This window comes from Penicillium lagena, assembly GCF_028827675.1.
Source record: "Penicillium lagena strain IBT 129212 chromosome Unknown utg000002l_segment0_segment0, whole genome shotgun sequence".
Lineage (NCBI taxonomy): Eukaryota > Fungi > Ascomycota > Eurotiomycetes > Eurotiales > Aspergillaceae > Penicillium > Penicillium lagena.
This window is the reverse complement of record NW_026623223.1, coordinates 1165833-1183878: the sequence shown is the minus strand read 5'-3', so window position 1 is coordinate 1183878 and position 18046 is coordinate 1165833. Positions and strand designations below refer to the sequence as shown.

The 18046-nt window shown below is 49.6% G+C and overlaps 6 protein-coding genes across 6 annotated transcripts; 2 read left to right on the top strand and 4 right to left on the bottom strand.

Annotated features, from left to right (window-relative positions):
* Positions 1-471: 471 nt before the first annotated feature.
* On the top strand, positions 472-4925 carry N7510_003221 (uncharacterized protein; the record flags this gene model as incomplete). The annotated part of the gene is made up of 3 exons (XM_056975148.1): positions 472-990; positions 1096-2322; positions 2379-4925. The coding sequence occupies 3 exons, from the start codon at positions 472-474 to the stop codon at positions 4923-4925; spliced, it is 4293 nt and encodes a 1430-aa protein (XP_056835104.1).
* Positions 4926-5770: 845 nt separating this feature from the next.
* N7510_003220 (alpha/beta hydrolase) lies at positions 5771-6544 on the bottom strand (the record flags this gene model as incomplete). Its single annotated transcript, XM_056975147.1, has 2 exons — positions 5771-6067; positions 6155-6544. The coding sequence occupies 2 exons, from the start codon at positions 6542-6544 to the stop codon at positions 5771-5773; spliced, it is 687 nt and encodes a 228-aa protein (XP_056835103.1).
* A 1228-nt stretch (positions 6545-7772) lies between these two features.
* N7510_003219 (MDR family MFS transporter) lies at positions 7773-9704 on the bottom strand (the record flags this gene model as incomplete). Its single annotated transcript, XM_056975146.1, has 5 exons — positions 7773-8408; positions 8466-8988; positions 9055-9255; positions 9312-9397; positions 9450-9704. 5 exons carry the CDS (start codon positions 9702-9704, stop codon positions 7773-7775), a joined length of 1701 nt encoding a protein of 566 aa, XP_056835102.1.
* A 638-nt stretch (positions 9705-10342) lies between these two features.
* Positions 10343-12415, top strand: N7510_003218 (fungal specific transcription factor domain-containing protein; the record flags this gene model as incomplete). The annotated part of the gene is made up of 4 exons (XM_056975145.1): positions 10343-10380; positions 10442-11635; positions 11697-11973; positions 12029-12415. The coding sequence occupies 4 exons, from the start codon at positions 10343-10345 to the stop codon at positions 12413-12415; spliced, it is 1896 nt and encodes a 631-aa protein (XP_056835101.1).
* Positions 12416-12644: 229 nt separating this feature from the next.
* On the bottom strand, positions 12645-14123 carry N7510_003217 (uncharacterized protein; the record flags this gene model as incomplete). The annotated part of the gene is made up of 1 exon (XM_056975144.1): positions 12645-14123. The coding sequence occupies one exon, from the start codon at positions 14121-14123 to the stop codon at positions 12645-12647; it is 1479 nt and encodes a 492-aa protein (XP_056835100.1).
* A 408-nt stretch (positions 14124-14531) lies between these two features.
* Positions 14532-17845, bottom strand: N7510_003216 (putative importin 13; the record flags this gene model as incomplete). Its single annotated transcript, XM_056975143.1, has 3 exons — positions 14532-17448; positions 17500-17690; positions 17744-17845. The coding sequence occupies 3 exons, from the start codon at positions 17843-17845 to the stop codon at positions 14532-14534; spliced, it is 3210 nt and encodes a 1069-aa protein (XP_056835099.1).
* Between the last annotated feature and the right edge of the window lie 201 nt (positions 17846-18046).

Sequence of the window (18046 nt, the reverse complement as noted above, 5' to 3'; positions counted from 1 at the left end):
TGGCATGAATGACTATGTTGCATGATTCGTCTCCTTTGATTAGCAACCTCCTGGATTTTTTCCGTGCCCAGTGGTTCTGTACTGTTACACAGGCAACTTCAATAATGAGCGGTCCGGAAAAAGGAGTTAAATCCTTCCCTAGATCTCCCTCCAGTTCTATAACCCCTATTACCGTGTCCCCACTTTATTCATTTTGTGCCAACCATCTCATTGCCACACCAGACATTTTCTGTATCCTTGTACGCGAATCAAGAATATGGCGCTTCTTACTTGTTATTCCGGAGCTTTGCTCCGGCTCGCACATCTATTATGATAGGAAATGGCTCCGAAGTTCCGAGAGCTTGGATTGGCCAGCATCCATATATGTATTTGTATGAAATAAAACACAGTAGACCTGATGGTAGCTCCTTTTTAATTTTTCCCAAATCTGAGTGATCCATGTCGCCTCTTTTCACGTGAGAGATCTATAGACTGTCATCACCAAACATGGAGGTTCGTATGACGGAAACTTCGCCAGATTATGACATGGTATCTGCAGAGACGGATACCGGTATTGAACACCATCTCAAGACAAGAAAGGACTTCGAGAAGCATGTCGGCAAGGACAATGGCCACTGGCACCTGAAGCACAAGGTCGAGGAGATCCACGCACGCAACATTGAGTCAGGAGTCAAACCTCGACAATTGGGCGTGACATGGAACAACCTCAGTGTGGAAGTCATGAGTGCAGACGCAGCCATCAATGAAAATGTGGCTTCGCAGTTCAACATTCCGAAATTGTTCAAGGAGGCTCGCCACAAACCTCCGTTGAAAAAGATCCTCAATGAGAGTCATGGCTGCGTCAAGCCAGGAGAGATGCTCCTGGTCCTCGGAAGACCCGGTTCCGGTTGTACAACTTTGCTCAACATTATCGCCAATCGTCGTCGTGGCTATGGTTCTGTGTTGGGGGATGTCTGGTATGGCTCTATGCCTGCTAGCGAAGCAACCCAGGTCAGTAACCTTCCATCCAATCCAGCATTCCCAGTACTTGAACTTCCTGATTCTCTATGAATTATTCGATTGGAAATATAGCTGATAATCTCTTTCCTGATACAGTATCGGGGGCAGATTGTCATGAATACGGAAGAAGAACTCTTCTATCCAACTTTGACTGTTGCTCAGACCATGGACTTTGCAACCCGCATGAAGGTCCCCTTCCACCTTCCCGACAACGTACCATCCGCTGAGCAATATCAAACCATGAACCGTGATTTTCTTCTGCAATCGATGAGTATTGAACACACTCATGAGACGAAAGTCGGCAACGAATATGTCCGAGGAGTTTCCGGAGGTGAGCGGAAGCGTGTCTCGATTATTGAAACTCTCGCCACCCGGGGCTCAGTTTTCTGCTGGGATAATAGTACGAGAGGGCTAGACGCAAGCTCTGCATTAGACTACATCAAAGCTATCCGCGCTATGACTGATGTGCTCGGCCTAACATCGATCGTGACATTATATCAGGCTGGAAATGGTATTTATGACCTATTCGACAAAGTTCTTGTCTTGGATGTAGGCAATCAAATCTATTACGGCCCGATGACAGAAGCCCGTTCATTCATGGAGAATCTTGGTTTCGTCTGTCAAGACGGTTCCAATGTTGCTGATTTTCTGACTGGCGTAACTGTCCCAACTGAGCGAATGATTCGATCTGGCTATGAGCGCACATTTCCTCGAAACGCAGAAATGGTGCTGGCGGAATATAAAAGATCACCAATCTTGGTTCAGATGACTGCAGAATACGATTATCCAACAACAGCGCTTGCAAAAGAACGAACCGAAGCATTCAAAGAATCAGTGGCCCATGAGAAGCACCCGCGCGTCCCAAAATCCAGTGCTCTGACTACGGATTTCTTAACACAAGTCAAAGCGGCGGTCATCCGCCAGTATCAAATAATCTGGGGTGACAAAGCCACCTTTCTCATCAAGCAAATCTCAACTCTGGTACAAGCGTTCGTCTCAGGCTCAGCTCTATATAATGCTCCGGGGAATAGCGGCGGTTTGTTCTTGAAATCTAGTGCCCTGTTCTTCGCGATTCTTTTTAATACCTTGATGGCTATGAGCGAAGTGACCGATTCATTCGCCGGCCGTCCAGTTCTCATCAAGCATAAATCCTTTGCATTTTATCATCCTGCGGCTTTCTGCGTCGCACAGATCGCAGCCGATATCCCTATTATCTTCTTTCAGGTTAGTATCTTCTCAGTCATCTTTTATTTCTTAGTGGGCTTGACGACTACTGCAAACGCCTTCTTTACCTATTGGATCATAGTTGTCGCAGCCACGATGGTGAGTAGCCCCAGGTGAAGGACAACCCATAGAGGCAGGCTGACCATAGTATCCAGTGCATGACTGCTATGTTTCGAGCCATCGGGGCCACTGCTCAAACATTTGATTCGGCGTCCAAGATTTCCGGTCTCATCATCACTGCAACAGTCATGTACACCGGCTTCTTGATCCAAAAGATGGCGATGCACCCGTGGTTTGTCTGGATCTACTGGATCGATCCACTTGCCTATGCCTTTGAAGCGCTGCTCGCCAATGAATTTCATGACAAGATTATTCCGTGCGTTGGAAATAACCTGATCCCCAATGGCCCGAGTTATTTGAATTCGCAGGCATTTCAGTCTTGTGCTGGCGTTGGTGGGGCGATTCAAGGTGAGACTGTCGTACATGGAGACAACTACCTCGCGTCATTGGCCTACAGCCATGCGCATGTCTGGCGCAACTTTGGCATCATCTGGGCAATGTGGTTCCTGTTTGTCGCTACTACCGTCGTCGCCACCAGCCGCTGGCGCTCCTCTTCGGAGAAAGGACCATCCTTGCTCATTCCTCGCGAAAACTTGAAAACGGTCCGGATTAAGCAGTCAACCGATGAAGAATCACAGACACAAGGGAAAGACGGCTCGACAAGCGACTTTGATAATACTACCACGGATGCTGAGGGAAATCAGAACTCAGATATTGACTATAGGCTGATTCGAAACACCTCGGTCTTCACTTGGAAAAATTTGACCTATACAGTGAAAACTCAGTCTGGTGATCGTGTCCTACTGGACAACGTGCAGGGTTGGGTCAAGCCAGGAATGCTGGGAGCACTGATGGGATCATCGGGTGCCGGCAAAACCACGCTGCTGGATGTATTGGCTCAGCGCAAAACCGATGGCACCGTTCATGGATCGATTATGGTCGATGGTCGGCCGCTGCCAGTCACTTTCCAACGATCTGCTGGTTATTGCGAACAACTAGACGTGCATGAACCCTTTGCAACGGTCCGTGAGGCTTTGGAATTTTCTGCCCTTCTCCGTCAACCACGAGATGTTCCTCGTGAGGAGAAGCTGAAATATGTTGATGCTATCGTCGACCTCCTCGAACTCCATGATATAGCAGACACTCTTATTGGACGAGTTGGTGCAGGCTTATCAGTTGAGCAGAGGAAGCGTGTGACTATTGGGGTGGAATTGGTCGCCAAACCAAGCATCCTCATTTTTTTAGATGAGCCCACTTCTGGTCTTGATGGACAATCAGCCTTCAATACTGTAAGATTCTTGAGGAAGCTGGCTGATGTTGGCCAAGCGGTGTTAGTCACTATTCATCAACCTTCCGCACAGCTCTTCGCCCAATTTGATACACTTCTTCTGCTCGCGAAAGGTGGGAAGACTGTGTATTTTGGCAACATCGGCGACAATGGACAAACACTGAAGGATTACTTCTCTCGATACGGAGTACCTTGCCCTCCAGAGGCCAACCCTGCAGAGTATATGATTGATATTGTGTCTGGAAGCTTGTCACAAGGCCACGATTGGAATAAAATATGGCTTGAGTCTCCTGAGCATATCAGGGTGACGAAGGAACTTGATCAAATCATTGCAGATGCTGCCGCTAAACCACCAAGCACAGTGGATGATGGTCATGAATTTGCGACATCACTCTGGGATCAGTGCAAGCTGGTCACTCACAGAATGAACATCTCATTGTACCGGGATACTGATTATCTCAACAATAAGTTCATGCTGCATATCACCACGTCCTTATTCAACGGTTTCACTTTCTGGATGATTGGGGACACTGCTAGTGACCTACAAATGCGCCTCTTCACCATCTTCAACTTCATATTCGTGGCCCCTGGTGTCATTGCCCAACTGCAGCCCTTCTTCATTGATCGACGATCGATCTATGAAGCGCGCGAGTCGAAGTCAAAGATGTACTCGTGGAAGGCATTTGTCACCGGACTCATTACATCTGAGATGCCATACCTGTGCATTTGCGCTGTGCTCTACTTCTTGTGTTGGTACTATACTGTTGGATTTCAGCACGACTCGAATCGGGCAGGTGCCACATTTTTCGTGATGTTGATGTATGTGTTCCTGTACACCGGCCTGGGTCAGATGATCGCCTCATATGCTCCTAATGCTGTTTTTGCTGCCCTTGCCAACCCGCTTATTCTCGGGACTTTGGTGACTTTCTGTGGTGTGGTCATACCGTACCCAGAAATCGAGGTCTTCTGGCGGTTCTGGTTGTACTACTTGAACCCATTCACCTACATGATCGGCAGTCTGCTCACATTTAACATGTGGGATATCGATGTCACCTGCTCTGAATTAGAGCTTGCCATCTTCAATCCTCCAAGCGGAACAACCTGCGGACAGTATCTCGCCGATTATATGCAAGGACTGGGATCAGGCACAAACTTGCTCAACCCAGATTCTACGTCAAACTGTAAAGTATGCGAGTATCGGACGGGAAGCGACTACCTCATGAGTATCGACATCACGCACTACTATGACGGCTGGCGAAACGCTGGTATTGTCGTTATCTTTATCATCTCCTCCTATTCTCTGGTCTATGGGATGATGAAACTTCGCACAAAGACTTCCAAGAAGGCTGAGTAGACTGGGCTTAGTCCTCAGAATGCGGTATATTCGAGTCTGATTGGTGGCGGTGCAATGTTTCTCTCGACATACCCGTCATTTTCTTGATCGATCGACTAGGTCGACGAACAATGGCTCTCACATTCGTCCCTGGAGTCTGTGTAGGACTGTTTATCACCGGATTTTCATTCATGGCAACTAGCTTGGGTACACGGATGGGCGTCTACCTTACCGGCATGATTTTGTTTACAGCCATCTGGTCTCTTGCTGTCGGAGCTGGGCCCAAGGAAATGCGACACCGCCTTTTTCGGAGCTCAGATATTTTTCGGAGCTCAGATATTTCTATCCTCTGTCCTTGCTCAATATTGAGCGGAGTTTTTTTTTTGGTTGAGTGTCAGCTTTTCTCCAACAATCATGGTTCGATACTCTTCATGTCAGAATAATGACAGAACATTATGTCGAGATGCCAGGATGGTGGATCCATGCATAAAAGTTTGTCAGCACTAAACTGCTTTTGTATTTTCACATTTTTGTTATTGTGTGCTTATTTCGCTTACTATGCATTGTGCACTATTAAAGAGATAGCCAGAGTATCCTTAGAATGTCAGAGTTCTTCTATCTTGCGGTCATGATATTACTAGTTGGGTAATTAGTGGCGGATCAATTCTCCACCTGGATTCGACACATTATCCTTTGCGTCTCACCGCCTCTTCATCTGGGACTTGTACAGAATTAAAGACTTAGATCAAAGCATCCGTTGAAACATAATTTGTGCATATACTTCTATTGCTTTCTGAATAGGAGAAGCAGATACTTGTAAGTAATGACTAGTTCCATGTGACCGCAATTTTTCAACCTACCACGCTTCACATTGAAAGTATAGCTGCCTTGATTACCTCCATGACTTTCTCGGGCTGACTCAACTGCGGTACGTGGCCAGCACTACATCTTTGGATTTTACTGTTTGCAAGAGCGGCCAGCTGCTCTTGCAAAGGTACCGGAAGTGCCTTGTCACCTTCACATATGAGATACACACTCGGAACATCTTTCCATCCGGTATAAGTAACTTTGCCATCCCACCCTGACGCGGGCTGCGGCCTGAGCTCAGCCAGCCATTTGGCCTTTTCTTGCTCAGGAATATCGTTGAAAAGAAGGACATCTGGCTGGGCACAATAGGAAGCTCCTCCCTTCATTCAACGAGACCCCATCGTCAGTCTACAAACAAAAGGAAAGACCTGGATGAGCCATACCTCGACAACAGCAAAAGGTAGCGGCTGGTGCTCATAGCCCTCTGGGAACACTGCCCCGGACAGAAACACAATGCCCACCACTCCTCCCTTCTGCCCGCTCTCTTTGCGCTGCTTCTTGCTCAATCCCTGCATCGCTTCGCTTCCAATGAAGCCTCCTGCTGAATGCAACACTAATAGTACATCCTCTCCCTGGGCCACGACTTCTTGGAGGTGCTGACGCACTGCTGCAATGTCGTCCTTCATGGTCGGATTTCCCGGAGATACGGTGCCCGTACTGAGCAGTACCGCACTTTCAGTCGTGAAACCATTGGCAGTCATTAGGGCGGAAAGTGGCTCAAACACCGAAGGGCCTTCCCAAAGGCCGGGGACGAGGAAAATCACGGGCGCCATCTTAGCTGAAAGAGCAAGTCGATCGATCACTATGTAGTCAGGTCCAGAGGTTAGGATGGTGAAGTGTATTCGAACGAGGGAGAGTCGGAATGCCCTGAAACGAACGAAGTGAGAGAAAGGGAACGAACAGAACCACCCCGGACTGCTCCACCAAACTTTGCTGCGCTCCCCACTGTAGAGGCTCGCGCCAAGCCTGCTGCTGGTTGGCTGGCTCTCACGCTCTCTTGGGTTTAGCGTACTCATCTGGTGTGTTGACCCTGCCTCCCTTGTGACTGGTTGCGCCTGCAAGCCCTGAAACGAACGAAGTGAGAGGAAGGGTTTACCATCGTGGGCAGAGAATACCCCTGCTGTCAAAAGCTTTGTCTATGATGTTGCTTTTACCCAACTTCTGCTCTTTCATTCGATGATGATGGTGATTATGATGATGATGAATTCTATTATAGTCTGATGTAGCTTCCCGCAGCTCTTGTTAGGGGCTATGCAGACTTTTATCGGCTTAGATACAGGCGGTACGTCTGGGAAGTCATTCGCTCGATCAGTCCGGCCGATATGTGAACAGAGATAGATAAAGAAGACCTGTGGCCATGCTCAGCAAAGCATATAGCGAATCGTATGGTGGCAACGCGATGAAAGTCCTAACCAAACACAATTACGTGGTGGATTACGATGCTTTTGATGAAGTGCTTCTGCAGCTCGGCAAGTCGATGACCCCGAAAAGCCGCTGTACAATGGGCCGAAAATATCAAACAAAAACGCAAGCAGAGAGCTGTGGTCGAAACAGGGGCTGCGGCCGGAACAGGTCCAAAGGAGGACTATGTCCTTTACCACAGTCAACCTGGCAGTGACTTTACTGGGCAACCATAAGCCAGCACTCCAATAGCAGAGTATGCAATGCCTGTTTGGATGATAAACTATGCTGTATTGCTGTCAGATGGATGCTAAAGCACCGTGACTTGCAGGCTATCTTGAATCAAGCGGTTGGAAATTCAGCCTGACGAGCAGTGTGGGTCATTATCTCATTTATCTTTCAACCGAAGCACATGCTCGGGCTAGTCAGAGACATGCTTTCTCTACGCTTCCGATGCCATACAATACTTGGTCTATATTGCGAGGCACTCCCGACAGCCATTAAGCGTAATATCGAACCATACAAGCCTCTTAGAACAAAGATACATATCAAATAATACGCGACTAGTTCCGTGCAGAAATCTGGCACGACATGACGCCCCTATCTCCTCTTCCCTTTTTTAACCGACTTCCATTCGATACCAAGCGTGCTGAGTACGACCAGACATGTAAGACCTAATGCAATATAGAAAACGTCCACAAGAGCCCTGTTATAGGAGATCAGGACCTGATCTCGAAATTTTGCCGAGACCGCATTAATGAGGCCTAGCGCACCACTATCTAATACCTTGTTGGAGTCAAACTCCGGTATTTGTGTGGCCAGATTGTAGGCCAGTCGGTTACGGAACACATTTTGCGCAATGGATAGGATCACGATACCGCCGAATTGCTGTGTGAAGCTCAACATAACCAGTGCCATGGGCACCATAGAGTCAGGAAGTACGGTCTGGACGGCGATGTAGGGCGGTTGGAAAGCTAGACCAATGCCGATCCCGTAGATGATCTGATACGAGATCCATTTTCCGGCACCGGTGTCAGGCCGGAGTGTAGTTATGAGCCCGCTTCCCACCGTCATGAGAACGCTACCGAGCATCAAGACCGGGTTGTAGTAGCCTATATAACTCGTCAAAGAACCGCCGGCTAGTGCGGTAATCGCCAATGTCACGGCCAAGGGCAGGTACATGAGCCCAGATCCAAGTGTGCTTGCGCCGCGCACTGCTTGGAAGTAAAAAGGCAACTGGTCACAAGTCAGCACAGCACCTTACCAGTGCAAAGTGGATGGACTGCGGCTTACGTAGTACGCAATCACCGCAAGGTGCGAAAAATTGCAAAAGGTGATGAGGCTAGCGAAAGCGACAGACCGCTGACGCAGCATTTTCAGTGGGACCATGCTGTTGTCTCTAGCCCTGTACTCCACGAACAGGAATATAGCAAGGAGCACGGCAGAAATTGTGAGCAAAAGAATGATTCGCCAATTGGTCCAGGAGTATGCCGTTCCCGCCCACTCCAAAGCCAGTACCAAACATAGAGTCATCGGTACATTTATGGAGAAGCCTGTCCAGTCGATGCGCTTCAGCCCATCCTTGCTGCTGAGGTGTGCGTTCTCGGGTCGACGAATGTGACTGATGCTAAAGAAGACCATTACAATGATGGCAGCGCTAATCGGGATGATGATATAGAAGCTGACCCTCCATGTCGAGTAATGGGCTATACTTCCACTGATGAAAGGACCAAAGGCCAGAGCGATACATTCTACGCCACCGGCGATTGAAGAATAGATAGGCCGGTGCTTGAGTGAGGTTGTATGTGCGAGGATACTAGACACAGTGGATTAGTTTCACCCAGCTCGTCGTGATTGAGAAGTATATCGGTCGAGGGCTCACATGTTCATGCCCGCTAATATGCCGGCTGCTCCCAGACCACTCAGTGCGCGCCCAACGATGAATGCTGGGGATGTTGGAGCTGTAGCAGATAGTACTGAGCCAATAACGAAGACAAACATTGATGCCATGTAGAGTGTTTTCATGGAATAAAAGGAGTACAGTTGTCCATAAATCAACATTGTTGCAGATTGTGCGAGTAAGCTTTTCGGAAAATGTCAGTCGGGAGACTCGTCTCATCCTTGTCTCGTAGAACCTACTATGCAATTTGATACCACCCAACGTCGTTGAGAGCGTGAAATTGATCGGTGATGACTGGGGTCAATGTCGCAATACAGCTGGTATCCTATAGCTAAACATCAGCTTGGACATCTCTTTTACGATAGATCAACACGAACATAACCAATAAAGAAACTTCCAAGAAGGATGCATGTAAACAACAGAGCGAATCTGATCCCCTTGGGGCGGTGGTCGTTTTCAGGCTTTTCGTCGACTTGTGCGGTCGCAGATCCGGATTCTACATCAGCATTGGCCTCATCTGGCGAGCGAGGGAGCGTTTGCCGAGCCTCCTCGAATTCACCAGCATGTTGTAGCTCCATCCCAAGCGCTTCAGTCTGGGCATCATCGTCGAACTGCGATGTCTTCGAGTTCATTTTGAATGCTGATATAGTAGAGTGACTACTTAAGAAATGTGCGATTGACACAGGAGAAAGACGCTTTATCGTTGTGCGTAGACTGGCTGTACAATTCCGCGGGTTTTATACTGTAGCGAAAGGACAGAAGAAACGACGGCGCAGCTTTTCCGGCGTGTGCTCCGACAAAAGTCTCGCTCGTGCTCGGACATGCCGGCACTCGGAGTCCGAACCCTGCATTGAATTCGTGACAGTGCTACGGCTTAGGAAGCAACTTTTAGAGGTACGGAGGAAGGTATGGATTTAGAGGGTTCGGCGGTGGAGTCTACTCCGACAATCTAGATCCGGAAATTGATCTCGGAACACTAGGCCTAATATAGCTTAGCACTCCGACGGGACAGGCCAGCACATTTAATCCTCAACTAAGGTAACCAATCTATTGTAATCCTCTTCTGCGTCCAAAGCCTTTCAGCATTTGCGTTACCGGCAGTGGAACCTAGCCACCTGTCGACATGACCGACAGAATTCGCCGCAATGGCAAGCCTTCGTCATGTGAGCCTTGCCGACGGTCGAAGCTTCGTTGCGATCATGCAAGGCCACATTGTACTCGTTGCGTACGCCGCAACTTTCAACGACAGTGCTATTACCACCCATCGCCGATGACACGAGGTACAGACTCCTATACCGAGATCTTACTGTAAGAAACCCTCTCTTCGCCTAGATGTTGAGGTTCAACGAACGTAACGTCAACTTCTCAGCACACCGCAAAGCGCGAGACAGATTGATACCGCCACTTCCTCTTCAGTGCGCGGTTCATTTTCGCCGACTGAAAACCCGCCAGCTAACGACTATGACCGGGGAACTGGTCTGGTAACCATGCATAATTCTTTGATGCCGTTCGCAGACTTTAATGGCAGGCAACCCCATCGCAAATTCGCATACTTGACCCGAACAAGCGTGTTTACACCTAAACGGACGTATCCGGTGACACCAGCTGCGATTGCAGAAGGCGTAGAAGTTCTACGATCCCTCCTTGAATTTAACGCGGACTTTCCTGAACTTATCCGGGACCAGTGCGAGAACGATGAACTATGTGGTTCACTTCTTTCTAAAGCAGCATGGCGAGCGACGCAAAGTACACTACAATGCTTAGGGGCTAGATCGACCCTGGATCAATTAACAAGCACAGCTCTAGCAATATTTGAACAGACTACGTGCCCACTCGAGCTACCTATATCGGCGGAGAACGACACTCTCGAGCTGGCCCTTTCTGGAAACCGCTTGCGCTGGGAGACCATTGGCATGTGCTTCGTACGCTTTGGGTTATACAGCGGAATGGTGAAGGCCAGCGGCCAAGTCTTCCATGGCTGTGGACAGTCAAATTTCGATCGTCAAAAGACTATGCTTAAGGCATTCGACGCTTGCATGCAAACTCGGGCATTCTGCGATCAAGTCGAGCAGACAAATGACTTGACACTGTGGCTATTGACATCAGTATACACCCTTGCCACTTGGTGCTTTGGGGACGATTCTTCCCGTGCCTGGCGCTTAATGGGCGACTTATCATCAGCTATAGCAGCTCTTGGCTTCCATAAAGGGTTCAAAGGCGGAGAACCAGGACCCCCATATTTGGTAGAGCTTCGCAAAAGAGTCATAGCTCTTGCCCATGAGCGCGACAAGGAGCTAGCAACCTTCGTTGGTCGACCGCCCCGTCTTAATCGAAGGTATTATGCGGTGGATCTACCACTTGACTTGCCAGATTCAATCATTATAGGCCCCGTCGAGCATTTTGAAGCTGCCAGATTAAAACTCGACGAGAACGGCTGGAGTGGGGATGTTATGGTTAATCCGGTTTCTCGTCTTCGAGCGATTCTTTTACTGAGCATGATCCGCGAAGAGGTCTTGGAGCTCTCACTTGGTCCATCAATGCCAAATATCGCCCAACAAGCTAGGTGATCCGCAGCTCGTTCCGTATAGTCGAAATAAAGATTTAGATGCTGACCTTTTCCCTAGACAAATCTTATCGAAATTGACCTGTACTTGGGAATCAATCCCTCACAAGGAATACGAACAGTCAATGTGTGACACTATGCTACCAAGTGCTATCTGGGTGGTCATAGGCCCTCGACTTGAATACCTTTATACCAAGTTTCTTCTCTATAAGCTGCTCATTAGTCAAAACCAGGGCAGTCGCGATAAAATGATCCGGACGTCGCAAGAAATTCTACATTTGGCACTGTCGCTTTTGAAGAAGAACGATGTGATAGCTACGCCAAATTTGGAGGGTATGGTGAGTTGCAAAATTGTTTCCCTACTGAAAAAAGGGAGACTGATGTTAATCATAGATGGTGGTTTACGCAATGCCATGTGCGAGCGTTCTTGTCTTGGAGCTATTTCGACAGAATCGACAGCCTCGTCAGTCTGCGACGCTCAATCGGTCGACTTTAATCCAGGACATAAGCGTGCTCATATCGTGCTGTGACTCGCTAGCCATATCTGGACAGAGCAACTATCAGATCTGCAAGCAAGCTCAGACGGTTTTCTCGCGATGCCTAGATCAAATCTTGAACCCAAATGCGGCATCATCTCACGGTTTAATGAATGAGCCTGGAAAACCAGAAGTGCAAGAACCTTTCTCCCTAGGTTCGATGGACTTCGGTCTGACAGAGCTATATCCCCAAGACCCGGAATGGTCCTCGTGGCTCGAGTCATTCGACTTATACGAAACATGATGATGATGTGGGTCACCTAGTCCAACAATATTATAAGGTCTGGAGAACGGAAGAACCGACAATAAGCCTGTATTGGTGACACTGAGGAGAAGAAGGAGAGAGAGGAATAATGCTATCTCGAACTATTTAGTGAAACACCCTCTAGAAAGGGAACACCAATGTCATTTACAACCAAATCTATGAAGTGGGTTTCATAATTTCGTTATTTATTGAGACCTCTTAGGTCCTACTAGGATATTAATCCTCCCCAAACATCACCTCCCGCCCAAGCAACCCACCTCCGCACACATTCATCCACCCGTCGCAGGGCATCCTTGCACGCCTCGATCTCGAACCACTCGCGGTGCTCCTTCCCACACTCTACACACGGACCCAGGTCCCGCACGCGCAGATCTGCGAGTTCGATGTGGATCAGGCGTTCGACGCGGTGGACGTGCGGGACTTTTCTCCCAGACGTCAATGACAATGTTTCGGAAGATGTAGGACGCTGCTGCAGGTAATTCTGTCCAGATGGAGATAACCGCGCCGAAGAGGGGGACTGCTGTGGCGTCGGTGTTGACGTCGGCGTTAATTTTGAAGGGGTATATGGGTAGTATCGAATAAGCGTCAGGTCGTTAGAGCACTGACGCGTCCATTCAGTTAACCTGCGGTGTACGTTGCTTGCGCGCCCGATTTTCAGTCGTATTGTGCCCGGCGCTGTTGCGGTTGGATTGCTGCTTAGGGCGTTGAGATCCTGTGCTGCGCGGAGAGCATCGCTGATGCTTCGGCGTTGGGCTGGTCTGCCACTATTTGGGATTGGCGGGAGTAGGGACGATGCAATCTCTCGTGGTGGTGGACGAAATGAAGCGGTGCCGGTATTCCGTGTAGTACTTGGAGGCGTCACCCAGAACATGTAGATGTAGCCCTCTTCGTCAGTGCCGGAGATGGGCTTGGCGAGTTCGGTGAGAAGCAGAGATATCGTCCGGGGAGAGAGGCTGGGTGGGATCCAGGAAATGAGGGACTGGGTTTGCGAGGATGAAGACGAGTTCCGCTTGTGTTGCGGAGGTCGAGACGGTGCCTGTGTAGTTGGTGATAATTTGGTCTCAGATGAGGAAAGGCGTGAATGCTGGGGAGTTGGCGACAGCGACGCATGCATACACTGCGGGGCTGAGCTGGGCCTCGATTCTTGTAGATGGAGATTCAGAGGCGCGGACGCCGGTCGATGGGCGGGACGAATCTGTTGCTGTTGCACTGGTCTTATAACCGGCTGGGGAATTCGATGTTCCATGTCGTCTTCGTCGACAATCTCAAAGCAGCAGAAGGTTCTCTTGGGTGATTGACGATGCTTCTCTTTTACTCGAACCACATCTGGTCTTTTGCGATTATGGCGATGTTTCTGCTGAGCTGTAGGTTGTTCATGTTGATCTGAAACTTCAAGCACGCCCAGCCGATCCAGCAGCGTATCGATGCTGGATCTGGGCTCCGGCTCAGGCTGGAGACTCGAAGTGGCCCATGTCGACGCCGAGGCGATAGCCTGATCTTTATGCTGCCAGCAATACAAATGGGTGTCGTCCAATGGGTGTCCATTCCATGATTTTGCGTAGTTTTTCGATGCTAGAGAGCGGCGACAAGGCCGGCCACTCGTGGTGATCCCTCTACAGGTCGTTGCTGGGTTGCGCGAATCCGAGCGAGGGAGTCGAGACTCTGGTGTGTTGGCGATATGGGGCATCGTCCGGAAGGGAGAGGATGCGGAGGGAAGGGGAGTCAGCTTGCACGGATTTCATCATGAAGCACCTCTGGAATGTATGGAAAATATTTAATGTGTCAGGCAATGTCCATCTCGTCGGTGTGGGTATCTCTGCCCAATGCTATTTTTGTATGCACCGCCACAGAGGCGGTGCATGACTTGGGGTATGTCAGCATGCACCATGATGATTTCGCTGAGAAACATCATTGGCCTAATCTACGAAAATGGGCCCAGTCGCCTGTGAGAATCCTGGTAATTGGAATGAAGTACAACGCACCATATGTCAATTGCAAATAGATATCTTGGGGCCCCACCAAACAAGTCCCATTTCATAGATCCGCAAACTCCACTCCATCTATGCACTCCCGGCACCATATCAAAATCCCCAATCTACCGCGCATAGTCATAGCTCACACCCCGACATTTCAACCAAAAGGACCGCACAAGATCCAGCGACTGCTGTCGGGCTCCTCGTGCAACAAAGAGAGACTCGAGAAAGCGCGATTTTTCCTTCGGCTCTAAGAGCGGAACGTGCTGCCCGTTTGCATCAACGACATGGGCATCGATTGCATCCAGTGCGGTTGTTAGGCTTGGTCGTGCTATAGCCATGTGCTTGAATATCCCACGCCGAAGGACATCGGTTAGAAACACCAGATCTGAGCGTGCGCAACGGCCCGCTATTTGCTGGATCAGGGTGTGGCATAGAGAAGGCACGAATTGCTCGAGCACTTGCTGTAGCACGATTGTATCCTCTGAGGCGCTGGGGCGAAGAACTAAGAGGTTAGCCCAGAAGGTGGAGGCGGATCGAATGGGAAGAGGTTCCGGGCGCGAGAGGGCATGCAGTGTGAAGTTGATCAGGACGACGAGAATGGGTGGCCGCTGCGAGCCCGGGTCTTCAGTCAGGGACGGCAGCGGGCTTGTAAGTGAGAACAAAACTGTATAGTATTTAGGCAACAGGCGCTCGAGAAAATCAATCCCCGCGTTGGCCGTTTCTGGGTCATAGAGACCCGGGGTTTCCAGCATGGTGTAGAACAGTTGTGCCACATGGCCAATCAGTGCAACGGCTTCGTCCCGAATATGCAGTGGATGTGAGCCGTGGGACGCCAGAAATGAGGACGCGGTGGCCATGATGATATCCGTCCCGGAAATGCCGAGCGGGAAGCTCTTGATGAAGTCGACAGTCATAGACGGAGGAAACACAAATGGGCCGGACTTCTCGGTATAGCCAGCTCTTAGGATTTCGCATGCGGCTTCGATGATGCTGATATCGACCGGAAAGTCGACAATGAGGAGTCTCATGGCCTCCATGATTAGGCGTTGAACCTCGGTGCCCGGTCCAGAACTCCAGAACGATTCGTCTTCAGGTACTTCGTCATCCGTGAGCTCTATTTCGGTGGATTGAAGCCCTTTCCCAACGCTGGCAATGCAACTGAGAACGAGGTCGCCCCGGGCACGAGCAGATTCATAAGCAGAAGCATGGCCTTCTTTTCTTGCTGTGTGGGCTTCTTGAACCAGAAGCCGCAGAATTCGCTCCAGGGGTTGCACCTTGTCCTGGTCTTGAGGCAAGGCGTAAATGATAGCTGCAATTCCCTGTAGAACTCTGGGCATCGTGTTGACCGTCGCCGTTGGCTTGACTCGAAATTGATCTAGTTGGTCCAGGAATACCGGAATGTCTCCGATCAGGGCTTGAGAGCACGATCTTGCGAGAGTCTGAATAGACCGTGATGCAGCCTGAGCACATGGTTCAAAGTTGAGAGACTCGAACAAAATGGTTAAAACCCCTGGGAGCAAAGGGGTGTGTCGTTTGAAATAAGATTCGTATTTCCCAATTGCATCCACCAATGTCTGGCGAGCTTTGAGTGGTATAGCTGCTCCAGCATTTGTGAAGACCTGGGTAAGTGTGTTGCCTCCAAAAATAGCATCCAAACATTCATCAGCATGCCCATTCTCATCTACCGCCTCTGATAGGTAAGTGAGGCAGAACATGGCCGTCTCAAAGCTTCGCCAATTCTGGTTGGTAAGATTGGATGTTGCACTCTCTTGGAAGACACGGATGAGGTCAACACCGAGGAATTGATAGACCGAGAGTAGGTAGTCACAGCCTTCAGAGCGGAAAATGTTGAATTCACTCCGCTCTTCATCGGTCCAGCCCTGAAGGTGCTCCGTACCTGGATATAGCAGCTTATCGAATAAGCCTAGCACGACTGCGGCCAGCTGATCTTTCACGACTGAAAATAGGGGATCATCGGATTCGAGCTTGTCCGGCAGATATTCAGCGGTCTCGTTCCAAAATTCGAGCACTCGCGGTGTTGCCATATCCTCCGTTGCGGCATATCCAGGGGTCTTGAAAACATTGTGGAGAAGTTCCAAGAGCTGGCTATTTGGAGGAGACAGATGCTCCCTAAAAAGATCCAGGTCCAGGTAGTAAGCAAAGGCCACCAGGAGATCCATAAGTGTCAGATGGTCCCCGTCTTCCTCTTCATCGGACATTTTTCTTGCACTGATGGTCTCGATGAGAATTTGTGAAAGCCGACCTTTAGTCTTGCTGTCAAGGGACACAAGTCGGCTCTCCATGACCGAGGTCAAGATAGATACTGCGCTATCCCTCAGATCAGGTAACCTCACAGCTTCGATAATGTCATGGACACATAACGTTTTGAGATGAGAGACATCATCTGGTATGTCTTCTGTCGTTGGGGATGGATAGTTTCCATGTACAACAAGCCAAGTCTGTGCGACCATCAATACTCGGATCTCGCAGTGAATTAAAGGGTAATCCGATCTTACCTTCCAAGAGTTCATGGCCTCTGTACCCAACTCCGGAACTGTGGCTTGCTGTGAAACCTGCCGCAAGACATACTGGGAAAGAAGAAACGCATCCCGGGTATTGTGGGCAACGCGCACAGACACCGACATTCCTTTGCGATCGCGCATAATATCCGGATCCCCTTCTGCAACGACATCTTGATCATACTTGTCCCCGCCCAGCCGCATGGTTTCCTCCGCCAGGTGATTCGAGAAGAACAGCAAGGCAATGACTTGTTTCTGGGAAAGAGCCGGGATCACCGTATTCTGGAAGTCCAATGACCGGCAGCCATCCTCCGAAACATATCCTCCGTTGGCGAGACTAGCTGCAAGCTGCAATACGGCCCGTTTCCACGGCGTAGCCGGCTGCATGAAGAGAGCCACCAAGCTGGAGGCCAGCTTCCTGATCACCATGGCCTGCTCGCCTTCATTGACCAATGCAACAAAATGGTTGACCAGATGCTGCATGGCCTCCACTGCCGCGTCTTCTTTGATATCTTTACTGAAATGGAGTCAGTAACTTTGGAGATATAAACCAGATGCGAGTCCTTACCCGGAGACATTGATCTTCACTGTAAAAGTGAGAGCACCGATGAAACGGTGGTGGGTGGATGGCTCCCGAAGAAGCACATCTGCGATCATCCACCCATGCTCGCCCTTCTGGAGTTGCTGCAGACGCGCCTGGATTTCATGGACCTTGGAGGGGTTGCGCTGGTTGGCGGGGTCGTAGAGCTCCGTCACGAGCTGAGACGCTGGTCAGCAGGCTGGAGGTCAAGATTGAGGAGTCAGCCACATACCAGATGAGCCTCTTTCGCAGACTCCATGGCTCCCAAGCCTTTCTCCACGAAGAGGCCAAGAACTCCGACGGTCACAGGAGGGAACAAACAGATGGTTATCATCACGTGCTGATAGAGGAGATGGCAGAATTAGGGGCGGTGAAGCTGCCCACCAAAGCCGTCGCAGGAGCAGTGAGAGAATAATAAGAATAAGAATAATACTTAAGTTAATTCAGTTCCTGGACAATGCCAATATTCTCCTTGTCCTGTGTGTGTCGAATCCCCCATCATCATCTCCAGTAAAGTCCGGCTAGTGCAAATAGG